Consider the following 27320-nt stretch of genomic DNA (forward strand, 5'->3'; position numbering starts at 1 on the left):
ATGTGTGCAAGCTACATTAACATAAAATGCAGGCAAGTGTTCCCTATGTGAAGTCTCTCACAGTAGGTGATGCAAACAGCTTTCTTTGGCTCATGGTATACAGATGTGTGCACAGTCCGTGTGTTGCGTGTGTAGCAGATATAAAACCATAAATTAGTCCATTTCTCAACAAAGGCTAGAACCAGATTAGAGGAAGAGTTGTGCTACCACACCTGGCCATCCTTCTTGGCTCAGTAATGACAATTTTAAGCTTGACTTCCCTGGCATCTGGCCCCACTGCTGATGGAGGCTGATACTGTCATTCTGCTGATCCCAGGGGAAACACTTCATTGCCCTGTATGTTGCTAAATTGCTTTTTAATCTTACAGATGTAAATGCTGTAAGGAAATCCGTCTCAGACAGTACCATGAGTACTCTGACCATTCAATCTGTGTTCAAGGCAACTCAGTTCAAGGCCCTGAGTAAGTTTATTCCAGAGGCTTTTAAAAATTGAATACACACATCAATTTAATTTACAATATTTTAACATGGGATTATTTTCAATGTAGTAGAGTAATAGATACCTAGAAACAACCTAGACTAATGCAAAGTAACACAACTGGGGCGAAACAAGTAGTAGCAGCGTTCCAAATATATAAAGCGGAATAATGCTGGCTCCTAAATAACTCACACAGACTCCCTCTAGTTCCCAATTAATTAAATTTCATCTGCATGCCTTTGGAAGTTGAAACCGATTAGTGAGCAATCCTCAGTATTCAACAACTTCTTAATTTTGCATAGCATGGGACATACATAGACCCCTACAACTTACTGTTCTACTTAAAGAAGAAAGTGTGGTTGGAAGCTTGGACAGCGGAAGCATTAGCCTTAAGAGGACTAAATCCAGATCTCCATTTGACGCAGACAGTGCAGATGGAGAATTAATATTCCTCAAGCCCTTAAGAAAGCTCTGAAAAAAGAACTGTGAAAAGATGGCTTGTCACTGATTAGGCGATAAGCTGCTCATGTGGCTAAGTGGATTTTAATGGATGAAATAGACAGGTCACCACCTTTTACATGTAACAGAGCAGCAAGGATCCTGTGAACAAGGACAAGCCAGCCAAGCATTCCAATGCATGTCCTTTCTACCTCTTCACCTTGTCTGATCCTTAGAAGGAACTCCCCCCCCCCACAACTTATTATTTTAGGTTATTAGTGGTTTATTTATGTATTTTCCAAATATTATATTCCTGTATAGGGAACAAAAATGTTTTAAGTTTGGGGTTTTACTTCTTTTACTGTGTACTAGTCAATGACTGTAATAAATTTACTTACTTACTCACCCCCCACACACCTCCACTTCTAGGTCTTTTACAATTCTGCTCCCATTTAGAGTATTTTCTATTATTTGGAACTGATGCCCTTTTGATCTTTTAGTCCCTTCAAGTTTAGGCAAAGCCGTGCCTAAACCTACTCAGTCAGTTGACTCTCCTTTATACCAACTTTACTTATCAATCCATTCCCAGCCCATTGTTGCCAATACACCTGCTGCCAGCAAGGACTTAAAGACCGAATTAATGAGAGTTGAATCATTTAAGTAGATCCTACTGGCTCCATGAGAAGACTTATGTTCCACAAAGCAGCAACGAAGAATGTGACAAGTCTTGCTTTTATCAAGCCATTCTTGAAATGGGAGAATAAGCTTATTACATAGTAATGTGAGCAAACATCTTATTTATTGATACATGAACTCCCTTTTCTGTACCTTGGCCCAGTGCAGTAGGTAGGTAATATAGCCTTCACAGGGACAGTTCTGTTTTCATGTAATATATTCGTTCATTGGTAAGACTGTGCATTTGGCACAGCGAGTTGATAGTTTGGCATTTAAGAATTCCACCACTGTTTTATATTGGTTTCCAGTGATCTTTCGGTTTGTGATATTCTCAATACTCGCATTCTATTATAATTCCCAGGGTAAAAGGCCAAAAAGTTCTAATTCTAAACCACCTGAAGCACATAAATTGATCTAAAGCACAGCACTATGAATGCCCACCACTACAGGGTCATGCTACAAATCAACACATAGTTCCACAAGCCCATTGTCGTGTTTTGTTATGTAAAAATTTTGTGTTTTATTTCTGTGATTTAATGTGGGGTTTTATATGTCTGTTGCTGTTGGTTAAAATGTAGGCCTCTAGAGTGACAAAGAGAGGGGGGCTGGGTGGGTGATTGAAGTGTTAAGAGGGCAAAGTACACTAGAGGGCAAAGTTGACTTGTTTGTAGAGAGAGTGGCAGGGGGAGTTGAGTGGGTGAATAATGAGGTGCTGTGAAAGAAATCTGTGTTAATTCTGGAAGTTATTCACCTAAGAGGCAAGGGAAATTTAATGAACGTTAGCGAAGAACTGTACCTATCTGAAACCATTACACTGTTAGACTACTAAATAAACTATGTTTAAGATAAAACTGCTTTATTTAGAGTAAAGGATCACCTTTTATCTCAGAGCCACTACCATGTGCTGACCATTCTGTCATTCTATCAAATATGGTTAAGCCGTCCTGTTCTTTGGGTCCAACTAAGAATTCTAAGTCAAGAGCCTTTGGGTGGCAGTGAAATTAAGGAGGAAACACTAAGGAAGGCAAGAAGGCAGCATAATACACATCACCCAGAACACTACAGAGAGGCACCTTTACAGGTGCAACATATACAGTCTCAGAAAAGAGCAAAACCTGACACCCATCAACTCCCAATAAGACAAATTCTGCTTACAGCTGCTTGCTAGGAGGACATGAAGCAGCTACCGTATGAAAGGGATCATGAAAATAGGCACTCAGGTTAGTAAATATCCTGGATTCCAGAAATCAAAGCAAGGCCTCTTCATAAATGCATAAGAATGTATGAAGAATCACTAAAGTATTTTCAGTTGGCTCTTATTTCACACAGCTATCCAGAAACCCACGATGACAAATATTTGCTTGAGTGATCTGCATATTTGTGAAGATCATAAATTACAATTACGTTTACCATCCTGACTAAAAGCCATTACCACATCTTCCCTTTTTAAATCTGATTCTGATGTGAGCCTTGTAACACTTCAAGGCTTGCATTCCCTTCCATCAATTAAGTTGGCAGTAGATACAATGTCATAATTACTTTAATTAGTAGTAATACTTTGTTCTTACCAGAAGCTGAAGTTGCAAAATGTTTATTTTCAGATATTTTTAAAAAATCCAACAATTAATGTCTGTTCCAAAAAGACAGCTTGTTCATGCCAGAAAATGGAGGCTATGAGTCTAGTTTTAAGTCTTCCAGGGAATAATTCTGCTTCCTGTAGTCAGTTTTGTAAAGCCCAAGGAACAGCTAACACAGAGCATTTACCTATCACTATGGACACAGAAATTAGTATCTATATCACGTGTTTATTTCAAGCAAATTTTCCATGCTGGTAACAGAAGGCCAAGAAAAGTCTCAGAAGTCCTGTTGAATATTTTCTTTGTTTGCTTCTCCATGTTGTTGCTTAATTTGAGAGATTTCATTTTCCAGCTGTACAATGGTTCGTTCAATCTCATAATTTTTACTGACCAGAGACACCCACCTGAAAGCAAAATAATTGTTTAAAGAATTACTTAAGATACCTTAGAGCTAAAATATCAAGGAAACACAAATGAAAAGGAGGATCTAAATGGAGCTCAGTAAGGCTAGGTCTCTATGGATACACAAACACACTTACACACACTCAAACACAAAGGTGCACCACTGGCCCAGAAAAAGCCAGAACTGAAATCGTATAATAAAGCTCAGACAATTAGGTGGGGGAAACTGGTACAGGCAGCAAATTACAGCAAAAAGTATAGCTTCAGGAGTAATACATAACACTTGGAACAAAAAGTTATAAATAAGAAACTGTCAAGGATGAGACCAGTTATTGCCCAAATGGCTCTTAAACACATGACAATTTAATCTTTTATGATGCTAACATGGTACTGCTTTAATTTGTCTTGAAAGGCTTGTCCCTAAAGGCTTAACTATTTGAAATGCCTCTTGTCTCTAAAGCTACCTCAAGGCAAAAAAAAGCAAAAGCAAAAAGCTATATGGACTGTGATTAAAGTTGTACAGAAGGTAATGTGTTCCTGTGACTGTGTGTCTTAGCTTCTTTCCAAAATGAGCCTTCTTTGTACCTCTTTGCTTCGCCCTGCACTTTTCCCCATCTATGTACATTTTCATCTGTTTCAATTTGCCTGCCCTCAACCCATGTGTGTGTGCACACACCCTGTTTCTCAGCATGTTATTTCTTTAAGATAACTGAGGGTTACAACTGAAGCTTGAGACAAGACATAGATTGAGACTAGACTACTGTAAAGTACTGTACATTAGTCTCCCCTCAAAATCAATTGAAATACTCCAGTAGGTGCAGAATGCCACAGTTCAGCTATTATTGCAAGCCAGACAGAACATGCATATTAATCCTATTAATCTACTGACTGCCCATTTGTTACCAGGCTCAATTTAAGGTACTGGCTATCACATATAAAGCCCTTCATGCCCTTGGTCCCTCCTATCGGAAGGACTGCCTCCCCCATGTGCTCCAACACATAGCTTCGTTCATCTGATCAGGACCTTCTGCTAGTGACAACCTACAAATAGGCAAAATCAAAAACTGCCTGTACAAGTAGTCTCTGCTGGGGCCCCCACCTTATGGAATGGCCTGCGGGAGGAGGTCAAGAAGGTGCCCACAAACGATGCAAACCTGCATTAGTCAAGAGGTAATAGGGTTGTACTGTACAAAATGGTTCACAAACTTACTTGGATTAGGGACTGTGGTCTGTACTGCTGTGTAGAATCCTGTAACTAGGATTCTACCACATAATTTTTATACTGCTTAATGTGTCATGTTAATGTTTATGCTATGTTTCAGCTCTATTTTTTAGATATCTGGTTGGTTTCAGACTTCTACAATCCTAATGCATTGTTTACTGAATGTCCCGCTTTGTTGATTGTATTGACTCACTCTGGGCAATCCTCCTTGAGCCCGTGAGAAAGGTGGACTACAAATAATGTAAATACATAAATAAAATTACTTGAATAGGACGAGTGGAACAGATACATAGCCCATTTTTTTCCTGCTAATAGTTTACACTAGACAATTTGAACACTGATTACATGTGCTACAGACTGAACCCCCAGTACTTTCTAGCTACTACATGTAGTCAGTTTACACTTTCCAAATGGTTCTCAAACGTCAGCAATCCACAGACCTGCTTTAAATCCAGCAATGGCTATTATTGTATAAGGATGCAGAGAGCTATCTCCTTCTCTATTGAAACCCTCTGCCATTAGAAAACTGTGCAAACCAATTCAATTTTATACCTGAAGAAGTTCTGACACCTGTATTAGGACTCTACTTCCTTGAAGACACTCAAGTCAACTAGATTGTCTAGGGCTGAATTACTGCAAGCCAGAAATCAATAAGCATGTTTTCTAGCTAGTGCTCTGAAGTGATCTAAAAGCGAGGTGACTGGAGAACAAGCAGCTGTAGAAGCTCCCACCCCTCAAGTAAAAGCAGGAAGGCAACTTCATCCCTTCTGAGGTGGACAGCCTCTGCCTCCATTCCTAGAAAATGGTCTGTTTTAAGGTTATCTGGATGTGCAATACAGAGACTCCCTCCTATGTCCTTACAAATGTGAAGATGTGAAGTACTCTTGCAGATCCTAGACCCCAAGAAAAACGATGCTGTCCTACACTGAATTAACTCTGCCTGATCAAGTACAGTGTACAAAACACATCAGAGTTTAATTTTTCCCTTTATTCAAGAACTGCAGTCTACATTAGATCACTATGGCTTTTCAATCTGCATCAGCGCCTTCACCAAAGGACGACATGCCATGCAGTATAACTCAGTTGCGTCTGTTCTGCAATAATATTTGCAGAAGTCAAGTGTTCTGGAACTGCACTTTTCAGATTTTATTTCTACAAATGGAAAAGTGTCAATGAATATATAGATCAAGGACAGAGTAGATGCAGGAAAAGAAGTTACTTACGTAGATTCCATCTCCCTAAGTTTAGCACCGGCAGTGAGTTGCATATTCTTCCGCTGCCAGTTCAGGTCCTGAATGTGTTTTCTGAAAGAAAGGGGGGGGCTACTGAATCACTTAGTCTTTTCTCTGCCACTGTTGGGGACCCGGGTCCAGTGAAATGAACAGGATCTTGTACAACCACAAGCTTAAGCCTAAAGTAGAAGCCTGACAGCCATTTTGATCAATCAGCAATTTCTGCATTAGCACAAACCTTTTATCTGAACCCGCAAACTAAGATCTGTGTCTTCTTCAAATGAGGATGGCAAACCACATTTTGGGGGGGGGGATAGGAGGAATAAATAAAGGGCTCAGTCACACAGCATCAGACCATGGTTTGATACAGCCTTTGAACCACCCTCAAATGGCACATCATACACACCACACACAGATTCAGGATGAAACTCATTACATAGACTCAGGGATCTGTTGTGGGCCTTTTTCTTTTTACATTATTTCTACAGTGAGCAATGCTAGATGACTCTGGTCAGGACTGATTCAGCTACAAGTATCTAGTTAGCATCTCTATCTGATCATTTAATTCCGGGCAAGAGCTACACCTCAACGTTTTGGTTTGTTATGGTTATAATACACAAGTAATGCTATTAGAGAATCTTTGCTTTCATTTTATTACAACATAATTACAGGCATCTTTAACATTGACTAACCCAACAGAAGATTATACCATCCATTACTGCTACATAGATAATTAAAGGAGAACAGTTAAATGAGTCCATAAAAATAGCTTACCCGAAGATAAGCAGGTCACAAGCAAAGAGCTCCGTCTAAGACGATGCTCCAAATCCATCCAGCTTCCCATATTTATAGGTTTTAAACTTATCTCCTAACAGCTAGCTGTCCCACTTGATAAAAGTGCACATTCCTGCCTAATCTGATATTCTAATAGTTAAGTGTGGCCCATTCTGTGGATACTTAGATCCATGGATCGGGGCCACAATGACCCAAAACAGATGAACTTTTCTTGGCAGATGTGCAAAGAGGAGAGTGGGAGAGACTGGGAGCACTTACAAATGAGGAAGACACAAGTGGATGGGTGAATTGTTGCTGCTGCTGAGGAGAGTTGTTGCTGCTGTGACAGCAAAACTGCAAGACAGCCAGGAGAGTTGCCGCCAATGGCAGCAGTCCAATAGCAAAGTTGTGGGGCAGGTGGCTGAGTTATCACTGCAGCTGCCAGGCCAGGCCCACCACAACTCCCTGCCTCATTGCCAGGCCCCAGGGGGGAACTGCAGTGGCAGCAGAGCAGGAAGCCAGCTCCCTACTCCCCGACATCACTGCCTCTGTACCCCCCCTTACCTTAACCCCAAGCCTGGCATGGCTCCCTGCCCCCCATGGCTGCCACCCCATGAACCCCACATATTTCTTGCAGGTTCCCAATTTTTATTTTATAACTTCAAACACTATACAAAGTTATATATAACTGAATATCTTCTTAAAATACATGAAAACCATTAGTTCATTCTTGCTACCTTTAATCATTAAAAAGTCTATTTAAAAACTGTGGTTACAAGTTCCTCATATGTACAAGTATCTGTTGGCCCTCAACCAATACACCCCAACTTTGAACAGTTCCTGGCCATGTCTATGACAGGCTGTTCATGTGAGGAGAGAGTTTGGCTTTCCAGCCCCTGCAGTGCCAGCAACCAATGATAAAACAACTTAGTAATGCCCATGATCCAGTGTTGCAATACAAGCTGGGTCTTCACAACAGAAGATGTGGGAAAGGATGAAACTGAATGATTGTCTGCAAGCCTCTAGTTTCACAAAATACCCATAGTTAACACAGACACAGGTTTTCTTCCCAGCAACAACCAACAGCAGCTTATAACATAATTCTTCCCTCCTTCACTTTAACCTCAAGGGTTCCGGCTGAGCTGAGAACAGTGCTCCACTTCCTAGAATGTTTTATCTTATTTTAGTTTTATTATCTTGGTTTTGTCAGGTGCTTTGCTGGCTGGTAGCCACATTGTTAAGAAGGGAATTAGTAACTGACACTTGCTGTTTTGACTCCCTAAATTCTTCTTAAAGTAGGCTTGAGCAAGGCTGATGCCAATACAAATGCCGAAATCTCTTGCCTGGAGAGCTGGCTATAAAGCTGGGGGGGGGGGATGCTGCCTCATATGGAAAACACTTTTTCTTTGAATACCTCCCCTCTAAATTAAGAGTTTAACTTTTAATTTATTTCCTCTTTTCAAGCTCTTGTTATAGCTTTAAAGTTTTAATTTATGCTTTTATCTCTGAGTCACCACCCCCACAAATAGTTAAAAAGCTGATTAATGACTTGCTAGGGTGCTGTCTCAAGCAGGCTTAGAAACTCTTGAAAGCTGTGTGGGTCAGTGATGTTAGTTTAGAACTGATACCTCACCCTCAGGCCACTACTGTAATATTTTATAACAATTTTATAATTTTACAATAATTTTAATATATAAGACCAACTTCGTCAAATTTGGGTTCCTTAAGATTTTTGTCCTTTCCTTTTTTCTTTTTTTCAAACTAGTGCCACCATTATTGCTTTTTTATTTTATATTAACCTTTATCTCATATTTAACTCCAGTTTATATCCATATTTAACTCCAGTTAAATATTACACTCTCCTTTTAAGGCTGAGATGGGGACCAAACATAGATATCCCTTTGAAGAAGTAATACAATGCATAACTAACCAGAGCTGGCTAGAAGATTTCTTTGGGATGAAACAAAAAATTGTATCAATGTTTTGGATGCCTCTGACAGTGATCAAGAGTTCGAGGAGAGCACAGGACCTATGGAAGCAGCTAAGGGAAGAAGTGAGCTACCATTACAGTCCTCTCTCTTAGGTGATAAAGATGTTAAAACAAAGGAGAATAACTTTAGTATACTGGCAACCCAAACAAATCTTATTGCAAAATCCCTTGATAGAATTTACAAAAAATTAGATATACTAACTTCTAACATCCTTCACAATAAGCAGCAAGGAAGGGAAATAGCCAGCAGTCCTTCAGATTAGTATCCACTACTGGGAACCAAGATGAGCCAACAAAATTTGATTTTAAACCAACTGAAATTATTCTTGAAATCTTCCCTTATCAATCTTCCCTTATATAAACTGGGAAGTGGAAAGCTAAAAGACACCTCAGCTATTTATTAGGAATACCAATAAGGGAAATAGATATAAGGAAATTAGAATGCTTAAGCGGCCCAATATATATATCACCCATTAGTTTTGCTAATTTTCCACACTCTAGACACATTCCAGTATTATTATGGTCCAAAAGATTTGAAATGAAGCCTTTTTAGCTGTGTATTAAAATACATTTTTGCAATTCCAAAGTGGGTTCCCTTTTGGAGGACAGGGAAATAAGACCAAGGTGGGAGGCAAAGCAACCGGAGAGGAGTCAGGCTCCGGCTCACCATTCAAGAGAAGACAATGGTAAAGAGAGGAAAACTCCCTGGAGCCAGTTTAAATTTACTGGAGATGGGAGATATAGCCACTATACCGCAACTGATTGATTTTACTTCACCTTTGAAACCCAAATAATACAATACCTAAGACTAAGTAACTTAGAACATCAGATAACTATTGCTGCTACATGAGACCATCATGGCTTGGCATCAGCCCACTTATTTCCCCCGGCTTTAGTGACTGGAATTAATTGCATTGCACTACCCACTTTAAATATTTTAATTACTTTAAATTTTAAACTGATTTTATTGTATTATTTATTGTATTAATTTAGATTGTATTTATTGTTGTAAGCCGCCCTGAGCCAGTTCGTGGGAAGGGTGGAATATAAATTGAAATAATAAATAAATAAAAACATTTAATAGAAACCCCTCCCCCCAAGAATGACCTTTTTCTAATGGATACTGGCTTAATAACTTCCTTTGGTTTGATAGCAGCAGAAATCCAAGGTAGTGTGTTTTCAAGACTACAAAATCTTCTGTGAATACTAAGAGAAACCCCTAAGAAAATACTAAGACTCACTCTAAACTGATTGAGGAGGGGTTAGAAAGTGAGAATAGTACAGAATTTGACCCACGAATCGACCAAGATGTTACCTTCATTCATCCAACCAGTGATACTAACAGAGGAAGAGGCACACCTGAATTGTAAAAACCTCTGGCCAAAAGTAATTGTAAAGTCTAATTTTATTAAGGGACAGGAGGTTACAAACATTAATTGACTAGAGGAAAACTTAACTTTAAAAATCTTCTTATGGAACACTTCAGGATGGGCCTCAAAAACACAGATCCCTGAAATTTATACCCAGATTAAGAAATTTCATATCCTGCTTATCAAGGAAATATGGGTTTCAGAAGAAATCTTTATAGAAGGATATACTACCTCCTCAGTTACTGCTGAAAGATATAGTAAAAAGGGATGCCTCTGTGGAGGATTAGCATGCTTAACTGCAAACTCCCTGAATATAATGGAAGTGAGGACCAGGGCTATTTTTGGGCAGGAACGCACAGGAACGGAGTTCTGGCTGGCTCCTGAATTGGCCACGCCCAGCAGGAACTCATTAGCATAATAGGCCACACCTAACAGCAGACACTCATTAGGATTGGCTACATTAGGGGTGTGTGGCCTAACATGCAAAGAAGTTCCTGCTACAAAAAAAGCCCAGGGTTTTGACAACAAAGTAAACAGAATAAGAAGCAAAAGGTGGGTGTGGTTGGATGACCACACTTCTGGTAACATGTGGTGTGTGGCCTAATATGCTAATGAGCTGTGCTCTCAGGGGTGTGGCCTAATATGCTAATAGATTTCTGCTGTTGGGTGTGGCCTATTATGCTAATGAGTTCCTGCTGGGCTTTTTCTACAAAAAAAGCCCTGGTGAGGACAGTGGCTTTTACCTCTTAGCGCTTACAGGTTTTTTGACCCTTCCAACAACCCTATTTCAAGAAGCCAGATTTTTTTAAAAAAATTCAAGACTATTTTAAGAGCTGGTTTCCTTGCATGATGTAAATGTACTGAATGCTTCTTCCTAACTAGCAACAGAAGCAGGTGGAGCAGACATTAATATTAGACAGTCCCCAATAATTCACCAGCCTGTGCTAGAGCATAACATAAAGCAAAAAAGGACTTTTTTGACCCTATGGTAGATCTTGGCTTTCAGTAAAATGTGAAAAATCTATTAGCTCTAAAAGGCCTCTGAAGCACTTTATCTGAATTAGGATTGGGATTTTAAGATGTATGTTTTTAAATTATATTGTGTTTTATTGTAGCAAGGTTACCTTGCCTTTGTAAGCCGCCCTGAGCCCTACGGGGGAGGGCGGGGTATAAATTTGATAAATAAATAAATAAATGAAGTGACAAGTGTACTGTTTTTACATCCTGATAATGGCAACTACAGTTTTGGGGTACTTTGTTAGTTTCTGAAAGCAGAGGTGTGGGATATTAATAACTATGTGTGGGTGCTTGAAAGTCTTGCTGTTTGCATCACAAGATTCTTTACTAGCAACCTGCGAATACTGCATCCTCATACATTTAAGCCCTATTTTTAGATTTTTTTTCAATTCAAAGGTAATAGAAAAAGCAGAACTTACCTCAAACTCTGCAGCTCCTTTTGTGCCTGTTCAATCATGTGAACTAGATGTCTAAAAGCAAAGGAGCTCTGTTAGTTCAAGAAATTATTCAAATACAGTGAGAAAGGAAAGCATGTGGCTGCATTTTAATTTTCTTTTTTTATTTAGGAAGATAGTGGGAATACAGGCAAGAAAAGGAAAAGGGGGTTATGCAACAGAACTGCTTTGTCGAGTAGTACAAAATGTATAAGACAGAAAATATTTTCCCTTACACCCCTTATTATAATTTTTAAGGTATTATCTATAAAACACAATAGTTCTTACTTCTGTTGGGGTGCAATTATATTCAACATTTTAAATTTCAAACTTTATAACTAATCTGTTATACATAGTTATAATCTGTACATAATTAGTTTCATCATTACTACGTAGTCAATATTAGATATTTTCACCACTTCTACATATTCATTAGTACCTTTAACAGATAAATAATATATCAAGGTGCAAAGGAAGGTCTATTATATATCTCATATAAAGAACCCATTTGTATTTGAGATACTAAATTTAAAACAGATTTTGATTCTACTTCTATTTCATTACCATACATTTGTATGTATTTTAGACTGCTTCTCATTCTAAGTTTGTCTCCTGCTAGCATAGTACACATAATATACATCTCACCTAATAAGCATCATCTTGGCTTCCACTGTAAATTTAAACGTTAATATGTTCTTCCTTTTTTGGTGTATTTCTTTATTTTTTATTTTATTTTTTACAAGTCCACCACATATGAAAGATGGTTCCATCTATGTCTTGACATTTCCTGAATTTTCCTTTGTTGTTTTTATCTGCTTTCTCAATGTCCAACCTGAAAATCATTTTGTACCAATTTTATCTTAATGTGTGGCTGACTCTAAATTTGGTATCTTTTTCCCATAGTGGTTCCCATTGTTGCATAGATATCTGTTCGTTGACGTTTTGCATCTAGGCAAGGCAGAGAGACTCTCCAAGGTCACTCTCATGGGAAAGGACACTTGGGGCACAGCTTCAGGAAAGTTATGACGTTTTGCATCCACTTAATAATACATTTTTTCACTTGTTCATCTTCTGTTTCTAGTTGGAGTAAAATCTTATATATCCATCATAGTAAATGCTTTTTGTTTTGTAACCAGCTGTTAAAATTCAGTCGCATCTCTTAGAACTCCACCTTCAATGCTCATGATCCCCTTTACTCGAGATATTGATAATATAGCAGCCATTGAATGTTTACACCTTCGTCTTTGATATCTTGATATTCCCCTGAGTTTTTATCATCATGCCATATGTTAAAAATAATTTTTATTTCTTGTGTTCTTATCATGGTAAGCTTCTACTGAGGACATAAGCAGAGAGTTTGAGGGGCTCAATAAATTTCAACATGTAAACCATATTCTCAAAAGTCCATCTCTGGTTAGGCGACTTCTTTCTTGCGTTATGATCTTTTTAGCCAATTTCTTAATCCATAAATAATTGTGTAAACCTTCATTAAGGTCTTCTGATTCTAATTTTACTATTCTTTTTCTTGGATTTTTAATCTAGTCCATAATCCAGACCAGATCTGCTGTTTGGTAATATAATTTTATATTTGGGACTGCTAACCCTCCTCTCTTTTTCTCGTCTTGTAGTATTTTGAAGCTTATTCCTGTTTTTTCCCAAGATCCGATGCCCCCTGGTGACTCGTTAGATGCGCTGATGGATGACTGGCATAGCCGTTTTTCTGATGCCATCGACAAAATTGCTCCCCCATGCCCACTTCAATTAGTGCTTTGGTACTCCTTGGTGCTGCTTCTTTTTTTTTTTTTTATAAATTTATTTTCTTTCAAGGACACTTCTCCTTGGGAAAGAGGGAGAGGAGGCACATCTTGCAAGGATAACTTATGACCTTTGTTTTTTGTAAATTTACTTTCACTTTTTAACATCACACAAAAAAAACACTTGTTGAAAATTTGTACATTTCACAAAGTAACATAAAATTCATTTTTCTGATAATACATCGAATATTTCTTATTAGCAGTTTTCATTTTTTAATCTAATCTTTTCTATCTTCAGCCAGTTGTATACTATTCCCCATCTGTCCCAAAAAGTCTCTTCTGCTTTATTTTGTAAATTCATGTTGTTTGTCCATTTCTGCTACCTCTAGAATCTTGTATTTTAATTCTTTTATAGAAGGTACATTCTCTGATTTCCACCTCTTTGCTATGAGTATTCTAGCTGCTGTTAGCATGTAAACTATTATATGTATGTGTTCTTTTATTGTATCCAGTATCATATTAAGTAAGCAGATTTTGGTGTTAATATTCATTTTCAGAATGTCTCGAAATATTTTATGAATTTTTTGCCAAAAAGTCCGAATTTTGCCGCAATTCCACCATATGTGGTGGTATGAACCTATATTCCTTCTACACCTCCAACATATATTTGATGCCTTTGGAAAACATGTTGCAATTTTTACCGGTGTCCAATGCCACCTATAAAACATTTTATATATATTTTCCTTGTATGGAGTCACTCTCATATATTTTAATGTTTTCCATGTTTTTAACCATTGATCTATTTCAATTGTATGTTCAATCTCTTTTTCCCAAGCTATCATAGATGTTTTTATCGTCTCTTCTTGTAAAAAATCCTCCATCAGCTTTTTATAGAATTTCTGAATTAATTTATCGCTTGATGATAGCCAAATCTTATCAATCTCGTTTAAACTGGTATAAAATCCTGTTTTTTTATCTTCGTTATATCTTGCTAGTACATTTTTTTCCCACCAAGTTAAGTTTATATTATGTTGTAGTAATATCTCTTCAGATTTCAACTCCCTTTTTTCATTTACTAATTTATCATAACTTTGTTTAGTTTTCCCCATTATTAATGATGGCTTAGCAAATGCCCCTAGCAGCGATATCCACATAGGTATTTTGGTGTAATGTTTATCTTTTACTATATTCCAAACCTTAATGAGAGAGCTTCTAATTATATGTATATGGAAATTTGAATGAATTTTATCTTTCCCATACAATAAATAAGCGTGCCAACCCATTACTAAATCTGATCCCTCTAAAGCTAATGTTCTTATATCTTCTAATATTACCCATTCCTTAATCCACGTCATGGCAGCTGCAAAGTAATATGATTGCCAATTCGGCAGGGCGAAGCCTCCCTTCTTTTTATTTCCCTGAAGATCTTTAATTTTTATCCTTGGTTGTTTGGATTGCCATATGAATTTCCCTATAATTCTCTCCAGATCTTTAGAATATTGATATTTTTAACTATTGGTAAGTTTCGGGCAAGAAAAAGGAATCTTGGCAGTATATTCATTTTGACCCTTACTGTTTATATTCACTATAGAGTCGCTGGCTGAAAGAATAAGAAGTAATGAAAGTAATAAATGAAAGTAATAAAAGGATTGAGAGCAAAAGGAGAAGTATTCAAACTGCAAGCTTTTGCAGATGATTTGATATTTATAGTAGAAGAACCAGAACACTCACTAAGCCACCTAATAAATGATATTCAGGAATTTGGCAATCTAGCGGGTTTTAGAATTAACTTCCAAAACCCAAAAATCATAGTTAAAAATTGCCCACAAAAAGTAATACAGAGAATAAAAGAAATTTCAAAATTGGAAATAGTACAGAAGGCGAAAAATTTAGGAATATGGGTGACTAACAAAACAGCGACTTTATATGAAGATAACTACTTACAACTGTTAAAAGATATAAAAGGAGATTTAAATCGGGATAAAATACACCTTTCATTAGTGGGCAGAATAGCGATAGGTACTCCTTGGTGCTTCAGAGGAGGAAACAGGAACTTAGACATCTTGGTGATGGACTCGTGATGAAGCTACAAGAACATCTTATTGAATGTTTATGAGATCGTATGAAATGGTGGTAAAAGACGCAAAGAAGGAATTTTAGGTGGCTTCCATTACATCTGCTAGCTCTTGCCTGGCACAATTATTTAAAGTAATCAGATCCTTAATTTCCCTTTCAGAGGGGGCCCAAAATGTTAGAAATTTGACAATCAGCTGTGAGGTTTTTGCAAGCTTTTTTGCGAATAACATCTTGTCACTCCAGGACCTGCCTGCCAACACTGATAGTATGAGAACTGGAGGCCCCTTGGCTGTCTTTGGGTCCCACCCAGTTGAATCTTTGATGGCCGGCCGGCTGAATACCGCCTCAGATATTTTGGCCAAGAGTTGGGAGGCTGTGGTTGGTTGGTTGAAACAGAGCCTGCTGAAATTAAATCCATCTAAGACGGTGGTTCTGTGGCTGGGTCAGGGAAATTTGGGGTTAGAGTCAGTGTTCCCTCTAAGCTGAGTTAGTGTGAGCTAACTCACAGTTTTTTAGCCTCCAGCTTACACATTTTTATCTTAGCTCAGGAAGGCTAACTACTTTATATAGTAGGCAAATCGCTCACTCACAACTTTAATGCAAGTACCTCACAAAGTAACATTTTTGCTCTACTCCACAGCTTAGAAGGAGCATTGGTTAGGGTGCCAACTCCCAGCTCTTGGTGATTTGCTTTTAACTCCAGTGCCGACCCATCAGAAGCCTCGGTGCGATTCTGGATGCCTCCCTTTTTATGTTGCCAAATGTCGCCAGACTGGCATTTTTCCTTCTGTGCCAGGTCAGGCAATTGGATCCCTTCCTGTCTCTCCCTGACTTAGCCACAGTGATCCATGCAATGGTCACCTCCAGACTAAACTACTGTAACTCGCTCTACACAGGGCTACTCTTGAGGTTGACCCAGAAACTGCAACTGGACCAGAATGTGGCAGTGTGTGCTCTCAAGGTAACTTCGTTCAGAGCCCATGTTCAACTGGTGCTCCGCCAGCTGCACTGGCTTCAGGATGAATAACAGATCAGGTTCAAGGGTTGGTATTAACCTTTAAAGCTCTAAATGGTCTGGGACCAGCATACCTGTGGGATCACCTCTCCTGGTATAGCCCCCAAAGAACTTTACACTCAACGGATAACAACCTACTGGTGATCCCCCATCCGAAAAGCATCTGGTTCGACCAGAACCAGGGCTTTTTCGCCCCTGGCTCCAACCAACAGCCTGCCATGTGAGATCTGGGCCCTGTGGGATTTGGTGCAGTTCCACAGGGCCTGCAAGACAGAGATGTTTCATCAGGCCAATGGCTGAGGCAGCAACAGCCTCCATCCTAGATTGGCCCCTCTTCTTTCCTTCCTGCCCGCTCCCCGGCCCCAGTTTTTGGGTTGTAAGTTTCTCATCTGACTGTGAGATGTTTTACCCTCCCCCCTGGATAGGGGCACTAAGTTGTGTTTTTTTATGTGCCATCTGATCAGTTATTACTATCATTGTAAAAATATTACTTATAATGTTTTATGAATGTTGTTACCTGCTCTGAGCCCTGTTGTAAATAAATAAATAGTGAAATAATTTATTAGGATTATAACCATTCCCTTTCCAGCATAAAACCCACCAAGGATGCTGGGAAGCAAGTTCTGTACTTTTTTTGAAAAACAGCTTAGTGCACAAAATGTTTTTTTTAAATCTTGAGAATATGAGGGGTCAACAGAAGAAGTGGCAACTACAAGTCTTAAGAGCAGGTGTGTTTCACATTACACGACAGGATAATGTAGACAAGGTAAAGAGCAACACCTTGTATGACAAAGCACAGAATGGATTGATCATTTGTCTAATTTATCTGTAGCACATATTGTACTACTACAAAGGAAATGTAAAGATCTGAAGAACTGGTAATTTAAAATACAAATCCTTCCAACTAAAATTTTAAATGCTCAAGGCAGAGAGAAACTACTTACTCATTATACACTTTCCAGGCATTGCAGCCATACTGAGACATCAATTCCAAGTTCTCAATTCGAACTGCCTGATGCTCCAGCTGAGCCATTGAGTTATTAACACATTCCTGCCATGCTGTGATATCATTCTTCTGCCCAGAGGAGGGAGCAGGCAGTTCATACCTGTTAAAGTATCAGAAAACACAGCCCTTAAAGCAATAGAACAGGTAGTGTTCATCTAGTTTTTAGTGAAAGATTAAAATATATAAGGTTTTGGCAAATAATTTTATACAGTCTAAACCTTTTAAACACAGCTAACAGCGAAAGACACCTGTAGCATCAACTGCAAGAGCATCAGCCAACACCTACTTCCTCATAATCATTTAGCATGATGAATCTCTGCATTTTTTTAACATTAAAAAATTATTTTAAGTATTGAACAATACACATCATATTGTATAACATTATTCAGCATTTTTAATTGCTGAATTAATATTACATAGGTAGACCAAGATATTTCTTGAAAACACCAAAAACCACTAATAGTTGTTCCAGCAGGGTACACTAACATCATGTCTGCTGGAAAACATGCAAGATCTGGACCACCACCACTTAATACTTTTAGAAGCCATATGACTAAGTTCTGATTTTTTCTTAAACTTTTTTCCAACATAAATGATGCATACTTTACCAATAAAGTCCCCTAGAGTTACCTTTTCATGCTCAGCAGCTCCAAGGGCTGTCGGGCTGCTAGGCGTTCAAACTCATTTCGCATTATTTCAGTCTACAAACAAAAACCAAGCAAAATTACTCATTACTTTTGGTCTTGTTGAGTACTGAATTTGTATGGTGCGTTTAAATTTTAATTAGTTTACAAAAAAACCTACCACTTAAAAGCTAGTGTCACTTGCTACATGAAAATAAGACAACAACCCTAACAGCTCATCCCTGCCAGATCTGCAAGTAAGAGTCTCGAGGACTCACTAAAAAAACAAAAAACAAAGGGGGCAAAACATTTTATAAGTTTTCTAAAAGAAGCAAAGGATGCGCCACATAGGCATTCTGATGAAGCATGTTTGACAGCACTAGGGGAACTACTGAAATCCCCAGTGGATGCCAACTTCACATCATTCAATTCAATACCCTGAATAAAACTTCTGGCAGCTCTTCAAGCACAGGGGATTGATAAGACATTCATATTAAAAAGATACTTGCCATCCTGCAAGCAGGCAAAATCAGTAACTGCTTGTACTTGTGCATTTTCTGTTGCAAACCCCAACTTATGGAACGGCCTGCTTGATCAGGTTAAGAAAGCTCCCACTCTCCTGGCTTTCCGCTAACAGTAAAATGGAATTATTCAAGACGGCCTTTTTTGCACAGGTAAAAAGACCATATGGTAATGAAAAGGTTCAGAATATTGTATTGGTAAACCACTTTTAACTTTTAAAGGGGTAACTTCCTCTGGTATGAGGGGACATGTGAGAAAGAAACTGAAAGGAAAAGTAGAAAGGGTCAAAACCATTGGGGAAACTTGGAGACTATTTAAAACTATAATCCTAGAGGCTCAGAAAAAATATATCCACAGCTTAGGAAAGACACAAATAGGTATAGGAAAAAGCCTGCATGGTTAACTAACAAAGTAATGGAAGCTGTAAAAGGTAAGAAGGATTTCTTTAAGCAGTGGAAAGCTCGTCTCAGTGAGGTTGATAAAACGAAACACAGGCAAATGCAAGTCTGTGATCAGGCAGACAAAAAAGGAATATGAGGAGCATATAGCAAAAAATATAAAGACCAACAATAAAACTTTCTTCAAATACATTAGAAGTAGGAAACCAGTCAGGGAGGCAGTGGGGCCCTTGGATGACCAAGGGGCAAAAGGAGTACTGAAGGATGATAAGGAAATGGCTGAGAAGCTAAATGCATTTTTTGCCTCTGTCTTCACTGTGGAAGATGAGAAATGCTTGCCCACTCCAGAACCGCTGATTTCGGGAGCAGTGTTGAAAGACCTGAGTCAGATTGAGGAGACAACTTAAAATCTGATAAATCACCAGGTCTGGATGGCAGACATCCGAGAGTTCTGAAAGAACTCAGATGTGAACTTGTGGATCTCCTGACAAAAATATGTAATCTTTCATTAAAATCTGCCTCCATTCCTGAGGACTGGAAGGTAGCTAATGTCACTCCCATCTTTAAAAAGGGTTCCAAAGGAGATCTGGGAAATTACAGGCCAGTCAGTCTGACGTCGATACCGGGTAAATTGGTGGAAACCATTATTAAGGAAAGAATTAGTAGGCACATAGATGAACAAAACCTATTGAGGCAGACTCAACATGGGTTCTGTAAGGGAAGATCTTGTCTCACTAACCTATTAGTGTTCTTTGAGGGGGTGAACAAACATGTGGACAAGGGGGATCCAATAGATATTATTTACCTTGACTTCCAGAAAGCTTTTGATAAAGTTCCTCATCAAAGGCTCATAAGTAAGCTCAAAAATCATGGGATAAAAGGACAAGTCCTTTTATGGATCAAAAACTGGCTAGTTCATAGAAAACAGAGAGTGAGTGTAGGTGGGCAATTTTCTCAGTGGAGGGTGGTAAGCAGTGGGGTACCGCAGGGATCAGTACTTGGTCCACTGCTTTTTAACTTGTTCATTAATGATTTGGAGATGGGAGTAAGCAGTGAAGTGGCTAAATTTGCAGATGATACAAAGTTGTTCAGGGTGGTGAAAACCAGTGAGGATTGTGAGGCACTCCAAAGGGATCTGTCAAAGATGGGCGAGTGGGCGTCAACATGGCAAATGGGGTTCAATGTGACCAAGTGCAAGGTGATGCACATTGGAGCCAAAAATCCTAAATATAAATACACATTGATGGGGTCTGAACTGGCAGAGACTGAGCAAGAGAGAGATCTTGGAGTTGTAGTGGATAACTCACTGAAAATGTCGAGACAGTGTGTGACTGCAATAAAGAAGGCCAATGCTATGCTGGGGATTATTAGGAAGGGTATTGAAAACAGATCAGCCAATATAATAATGCCCCTATATAAATCAATGGTGAGACCTCATTTGGAATACTGTGTGCAGTTCTGGGCACCACACCTTAAAAAGGATATTATAGCTTTGGAAACACATGGGATTCACTGCCACAGGAGGTAGTGGCGGCTACAAGCATGGACAGCTTCAAGAGGGAACTGGATAAACATAAGGAGCAGAGGTCCATCAGTGGCTATTAGCCACAAGGTATAGATAGGAACTCACAGGCTGGGGCAGGTGATGCACTGTATTCTTGGTGCTTGGGGGACGGGCAACAGTGGGAAGGCTTCTAGTGTCCTGGCCGCACTGATGGACCTCCTGATGGCACCTGGTATTTCTGGCCACTGTGTGACAGAGTGTTGGACTAGATGGGCCATTGGCCTGATCCAACATTGGCTTCTCTTATGTTCTTATGATAGGGACTATGGCCCTATCTGTAACTGCTGTAATTGCTGCCTGTCACTGTAAGTATGTTCCGAATATGTAGTTTCTACATCACTTAATGTGTCATGCTTAAATCCTTACGCTTTGTTTCAGCTCTTTTGATTTGTTTTCCGATTTTTGTAGTCCAAACCCTACTGCCTTGTTCATTGGATATCCCATTCTATTGATAATATTTGACTTACACTAGATAATTCACCTTGCGCCTCAGTGGAAAAGGAGGGCTATAAATAATGTAAATAAATAAATAAGAAAATAAAAAGACACTCCTTCTTAAAAACTAACCCTTAATAAAATTTTAAAGGATTCTTGAGAATATTGGGAGCAGGGACAACTTTTTATACAAAATTACATTTTGAAATACTTTGTCATTGCTGTGGGAACAAATTGCTTTTGCACTATTTTTCTTTTGAAAGGACTTCATAATTTATTCTCATTTCTTTACAGCCTGCATTCCTTACTGAGACTCAAGGCAGACCAAACAGTGTAAAACAATGTCATAAAATAACATGAGAAATACAATAATAACAACAGTATGATATCCAAACACAATTTACCTATTAAAACAACGGAGCAAAATGAGCATGGGAAGAATGAGTGTGCCCATAATAGTTCTATGTTTCTGTTGCTACAATAGTTGTGGGACTTAGTTCTGGCTTTTTGCAGGTACTTATTCTTAGACCTATTGATGTAATACCGAGGGGGGCGGACGGGCAGAAGTCTGTATAAGTGGCAATAATTAATTCTAGGAAAGTTTCCAGAATAAAGCAACCAAACATTTAGAGAATGTTCCTAGAAGGAAGTTCTACTTATTTTTAAGCAAATGCATATTGGAGTGAGGCAAGCAAGTTACTGATTGTTATCTTCGCTGCTATTTTGCATTCCTATCTCAAAGCAAAATAAAATTAGACACCGCATAATCCTGTGGTTCAAATCTCACCTCAACCATGAACTCAAAAGGCAGTTTTACTCGAGCCATTATTCTCTCAGGCCCACAAATACTTCACAGTCTCACACAACTGCGGTTTCCTGAGGTAATGTATTTGACATACTTTCAGCATTATAAAAAACTACATAATCAATATTTATGAACTGTTTGCTTCTACCTTAGGTAAAGTAAAGGTAAAGGTTTCCCTTGCTCAAAAGCCAGTCGAATCCGACTCTAGGGTTGTGGTGCTGATCTCCGTTTCCAAGCGGAAGAGCCAGCGCTGTCCAAAGATATTTCCGTGGTCATGTGGCTGGCATGACTACACGCCGAGGCGCACGGAACACTGTTACCTTCCCACCAAAGTGGTACTTATTTATCTACTTGCAATTTCTTGCTTTTGAACTGCTAGGTTGGCAGGAGCTGGGACCAGAGACAGGAGCTCACTCCGTCATGCAGCACTCAGGTCCGTGCACCTCGGCGTCTACTCATGCCAGCCACATGACCACGGAAACGTCTTTGGACAGCGCTGGCTCTTTGGCTTGAAAACGGAGATGAGCACTGCAATCCTAGAGTCCGATTCCGCTGGCCTTCGAAACAGGGAAACTGTTACATTTACCTTTTACCTTTATTTCTACAATGTGCCTCAAATTTACAATTAACTTTACAGCAATATAGCTAGTTTCAGGTCTCTGGCTACAGAAAACAGAAAACACAGAGTAGACAGGAATACCTTAAGGAGTTCAAAATCCTAAAATTGGATTATACCATTTAATTTCCAAAACTAAAACATTACTTCAGCAGTGAACCCATTATGGGAGTGAATTACCTCCCCCCCCACACACACACACACGCATATGTATGGGTTGTAATTACTCTGTTAAGAAAGGAACTAATTTTAAACATAGTTAGGGGCACTTCACATATTCTTAGGGTTCAGCCCTGGTACTAAAGAGTTTTATTATATTTCTAAAACACCCTTCCTTCAAAAGAACCCCTCATTTTCTCCTTACATTGAGAAAGTGTAGCCAGCCCAAGACTACACCCTGAACTACAGTGCAGTAGAAAGAGGTCGAAGCAGTGGAACAGAATTCTGTTTATTTACTTAACTTAATCTATAATCCAAAAGGGGACCTGTCATGACCCCAGGGGGTTGCCACTTTCAGCTGCCACCACTCTGGACTTCGGGTCCCTTGAGAAGGTCCAGAGTACCCTCCCAAGCCCATCCAAAATGCCCCCTTTTAAGCCGAGAACATAGGTGTGATGACCAGGCAGAGAACACTTAAACAAATGGTTTATTAACACAGTACTGGGGCAAGGAAAACCAGACAAGATGCTTAAAATATATAACAATGTTTAAAGGCAAAATAATCAAATCTAACGCAACTACCTATTTCACTTAACTAGTTACTATTTCAAGGTCCACAGCCCTCTTATACCAGGCATCCTGCCTATACTCACTCTGTCCCAAGTGAGGGATCTTTTCCTCAGATCAGACTGTCCCCTCAGTTTAGCTCTGTGAGAGACAAGACCGCAGAAGAGAAAGAACAGTTTTTCAGCTCTCAAAGCTTCAGTCCCATTCCCTCACACAATCTCTGTACACTGATTGGCTACAACCATTGCTAAGCATTGTGGGGGTTGTAGGCTATCTGCTCTCCACTCCTACACAGGCCTCTAGGCCTTTCTCCCAGGCCTACACAGATCATGACAGGACCCAAAGCAGCTAACATCATTTTCCTCCTCCGTTCTATCCTCACATCCTCACTGTGAGAAAGATTAGGCTGAAAATGTGCAACTTACCCAAAGTTTCCCAAAGAGCTTCCATGACACTATAGGGATTTGAACCTGGGAATCCCAGATCCTTGTCCAAGACTCTAACCACTACACAACACTGTAATATTTCCAGTAGAAGGAGCCAGTTCCAAATTATCCCCATGATAAAATTTGAATCTAATGGCACCTTTAAGACCAACAAAGTTTCATTCAAGGTATACGCTTTTATGTGCATGAACACTTCTTCAGATACAATAAAATGGGAATTACTCGTCTATACATATAGGCAGAGGATAAGTAGTAAATCAGCATACAGCACAATGGAGATAGTTAACAGATTCAAGGACCAAACAGAAATAACAAGCTTAGTTTATATGGTTACCATTTGTTTGGCTTTAATTCGGGGGGAAAACATAGTGAAGGAACTAAATTGGAGAGTGATGGGCAGATCTATCCTTAATTGTGGAATGCTGGGAGTAATTAACTGAGACCCTGCCATTATGCTCTACCTGTCTACTCTCAAGCATGGAGGCAACCTTACAGCATCTTCTTCTTAGAAGTGGGGCGATTAGCTGTGTAGAGTTATCTCCTCTGTCCCCACACCAGAGAAATGCATTCCAATCTACCATTCCAAATTACATTACATTCTACTATTCTTACATTACATTACAATCAACTATTCTAATCTATTATTCCAAATAAGAAATAAAATAAAATGAGGACGTATAGCCCTTCTGGGGGGATTGGTGAGAATACAGATCTAAGGGCTGAATGAAGTAAGCATGCGTAATGAGATGAGGAACAAATATCCCTGTTAAGTCCTGGGGATTCCATTGCCCTGAGTGTTGCAATAACTTCCAACTCAGAGATTTCCCTTTCTAGTCTGTTCCTGAAGTTCCTTTGCAATAAAACAGCTACTTTGAAGTCACCCATTGAATGTCCTAGACGGCTGAAGTATTCTACAGGTTTCTCCATCTCATAATTCCTGTGTCAGATTTGTGTCCATTTATCCTTTGGTGTAGGGTTGAAACAGAGTCGGCTGAGGCCTTTGGTGTAGGGTTCAACCAGAGCCAGGGTGTTTTCTACCCTGGCTCCAACGCGGTGGAACTCTCCCAAACAACATCCATGCCCTGTGGGACCTGATGCAGTTCCGCAGGGCCTGTAAGTCAGAGATATTCTGCTAGGCATTTGATTCAGGACAGCGACGGTCTCATCTTCCTGGCATTCCCACCCTCCAGTGACACAGTGGCGCCATTAGAATTTTAGCACCATCTTTAGGTTATTTACTGTGTTACTGTGTTGGTTTTAATGATGTATTTATGATGTATATGTATTGTGTTGTACACCACCCTGAGCCCTGATCCTCAAGGGAGCCTGGTTTAAAATCACTTAATAAACCTGTTTGCCCTATGTAGAGAACTGAAGGGCATTGTTGGCATTTAATGGTATATACCATTAGAAGATGAGCATGTGAATGAGCTTGCGAAGGTGTAGTTGATGTTGTTAGGTCCAGTAATTGTGTTGTCTGGGTGTATGTGGCAGCAAAGTTGGCATCTGGGTTTATTGCAAGCTCTGGTCCCAGGGTCCATGTTCAAATTAGATGAGAGCCAGTTTGGTGTAGTGGTTAACTGCATGGACTCTAATCTGGGAGAACCGGGTTTGTTCTCTCACAGCTTTCTCAGCCCCACCTACCTCACAGGGTGTCTGTTGTAGGGAGGGGAAGAAAAACGAGTTTGTAAGCCACTCTGAGACGCCGAGTGAAGGGCAGGGTATAAATCCAATCTCTTCTTCTATTACTGTGTGATGAGCTGTTTTGATGGGGGGGCTGTCTGTGTGCAAAAAAAGGTTTGCCCCCAGTACTTGTGAAAGAGAACTGTCATTATCCAGTAGAGGTTGTAAGTTGCTGATGACACGTTGAGTTGAGAGCTGTATGTGACCACTAGTGGTGTTCTGTTGTTACCTCTTTTGGGCCTATCTTGCAACAGGTTTTCTCTGGGTACCATTCTTGCTTTGTTAATCTGTTTCTTGACTTCATCAGGTGGATGTTTTAGTTCCAAAAAGGTTTGTTGTAGATCCCTCAGGTTAGAATCTCTGTCTGTAGGACTGGAGCAGATGCAGCTGTAGTCTAGAGCTTGGTGGTATACAATGGATCATTTGGTATATTTAGGGTGATAGCTAGAGGCATGCAGGTATGTTTGTGGGTTAGCAGGTTTCCAGTATAGGATGGTTTCTATGTCTCCATTGTGTATTTTTACAACACCACCAAGAAAATGTATTTCTTGGATAGATTGGTTCACTGTCAGGTTGATGGTGGGGTGAAAATCATTGAATGCCTGGTGGAATATGTCCAGGGCTTCTTTACCATCTGTCCCAGGACTTAATAAACCTTGAATAAAACTTTGTTGGTTTTAAAGGTGTCACTGGACTCAAACGTTTGTTCTGCCACTTCAGACCAACACAGCTACCCACCTGAATCTATACCCATAACTAAAGTTAGCCATAAGTACAAAGCAGAGCAAAAGGTTCTGTCTCACCACGTTGCTACTTTTCTACTTAAGGAACAATTTTTTAAAATCGTTCTAACTTTACTACCTCACTCTGCCGCACGTGTAGATCTGACCCCACCGAGACCCGCCTCCCTGGCTCGATCATAACCACTAACCTACCTCCGCCCAAAACGACGTCTTTGTTAGCCGAATACTGACCCTTCCTCACCTCAAACGCGCTGTAGTCTGGCGCAGACAGGTAACTCAAGTAGTTCTTGGTGGGCCGATAACGCCGCGTCTCCTCCTCCACCAGCGCCGCGGCCTGGACAGACAAACAAGCAGAGATTAGATCAGCTTCTCTGTCGGGCTCCGAGTGGCCTCAGCCCACCTCGCCACTCACCGCCTCCCGCACGCCCGGCGCCTCATAGCCTTGATCGAAATACGGAAGAGCACGGCTACTTCGCCGGCCACCAGACCCGGGCCCGCCATCTTCACTGCCCGCCTCCAAAACCTTAATTGCACCGTACATGCGCTGTCGCCCAGTGTCTCTGCGCGTGCGCACCTCTCCAGCTGTTTAGGGAACCGGCTCCTACGGCGCCTGCCTACATTTTACTGTTCGGCAAAGCCGCCAGCTCCCCCTGCAGGTTAGTCTTCTGTATAGCCAGTAGTTTCAGAAAGTAGTGCATAGTTGCCCTAGTAGTGATTAGTATTAATTACTGGTACGCTGCTTTGGGTTGGGTCCCGTTCGCGAAGAAAAAAAAAGCGAGGTGGTGGCGGCTACAAGCATGGAAAGCTTCAAGAGGGAATTAGATAAGAATATGGAGCAGAAGTCCATCAAGGTGTAGATAGGAACTCTCAGGCTGGGGCAAGTGATGCACTGTATTCTTGCTGCTTGGGGGGGGGGGCAATAGTGGGAGGGCTTCTAGTGTTCTGGCCCCACTGCTGGACCTCCTGATGGCACCTGGTATTTTTGGCCACTGTGTGACAGAGTGTTGGACTAGATGGGCCATTGGCCTGATCCAACATTGGCTTCTCTTATGTTCTTATGAGTTAAAAGTATTTTAAATACATATGTATTTAAATAACTGTGTAATGTCATCGAAGTTCTGGAATCTAGACTGCATTCTGCTGAGCTGCAAATCCTACAGATTGGAGCAAATGGAGTGTGAATATATTCCACAATTAAGGATACATCTGCCCATCAATCTCCAATTCTGGTATATTTCTTTCTTTGACTATGTTTCCCCCAGGAATTAAACCCAAACAAATGGTAACCATATAAACTAA

General features: G+C 39.9%; 1 protein-coding gene across 1 annotated transcript; it reads right to left on the reverse strand.

Annotated features, from left to right (window-relative positions):
• Positions 1-1277: 1277 nt before the first annotated feature.
• Positions 1278-26561, reverse strand: BCAS2 (breast carcinoma amplified sequence 2). The gene is given in 8 exon segments (XM_015429304.1): positions 1278-3572; positions 6016-6096; positions 11595-11645; positions 17399-17560; positions 18091-18161; positions 26263-26355; positions 26434-26486; positions 26489-26561. Coding segments are annotated over 8 exon segments (672 nt in total). The 5' UTR covers positions 26523-26561; the 3' UTR covers positions 1278-3445.
• Between the last annotated feature and the right edge of the window lie 759 nt (positions 26562-27320).

Source organism: Gekko japonicus, unplaced genomic scaffold (assembly GCF_001447785.1).
Source record: "Gekko japonicus isolate JY-2015 unplaced genomic scaffold, Gekko_japonicus_V1.1 scaffold786, whole genome shotgun sequence".
NCBI lineage: Eukaryota > Metazoa > Chordata > Lepidosauria > Squamata > Gekkonidae > Gekko > Gekko japonicus.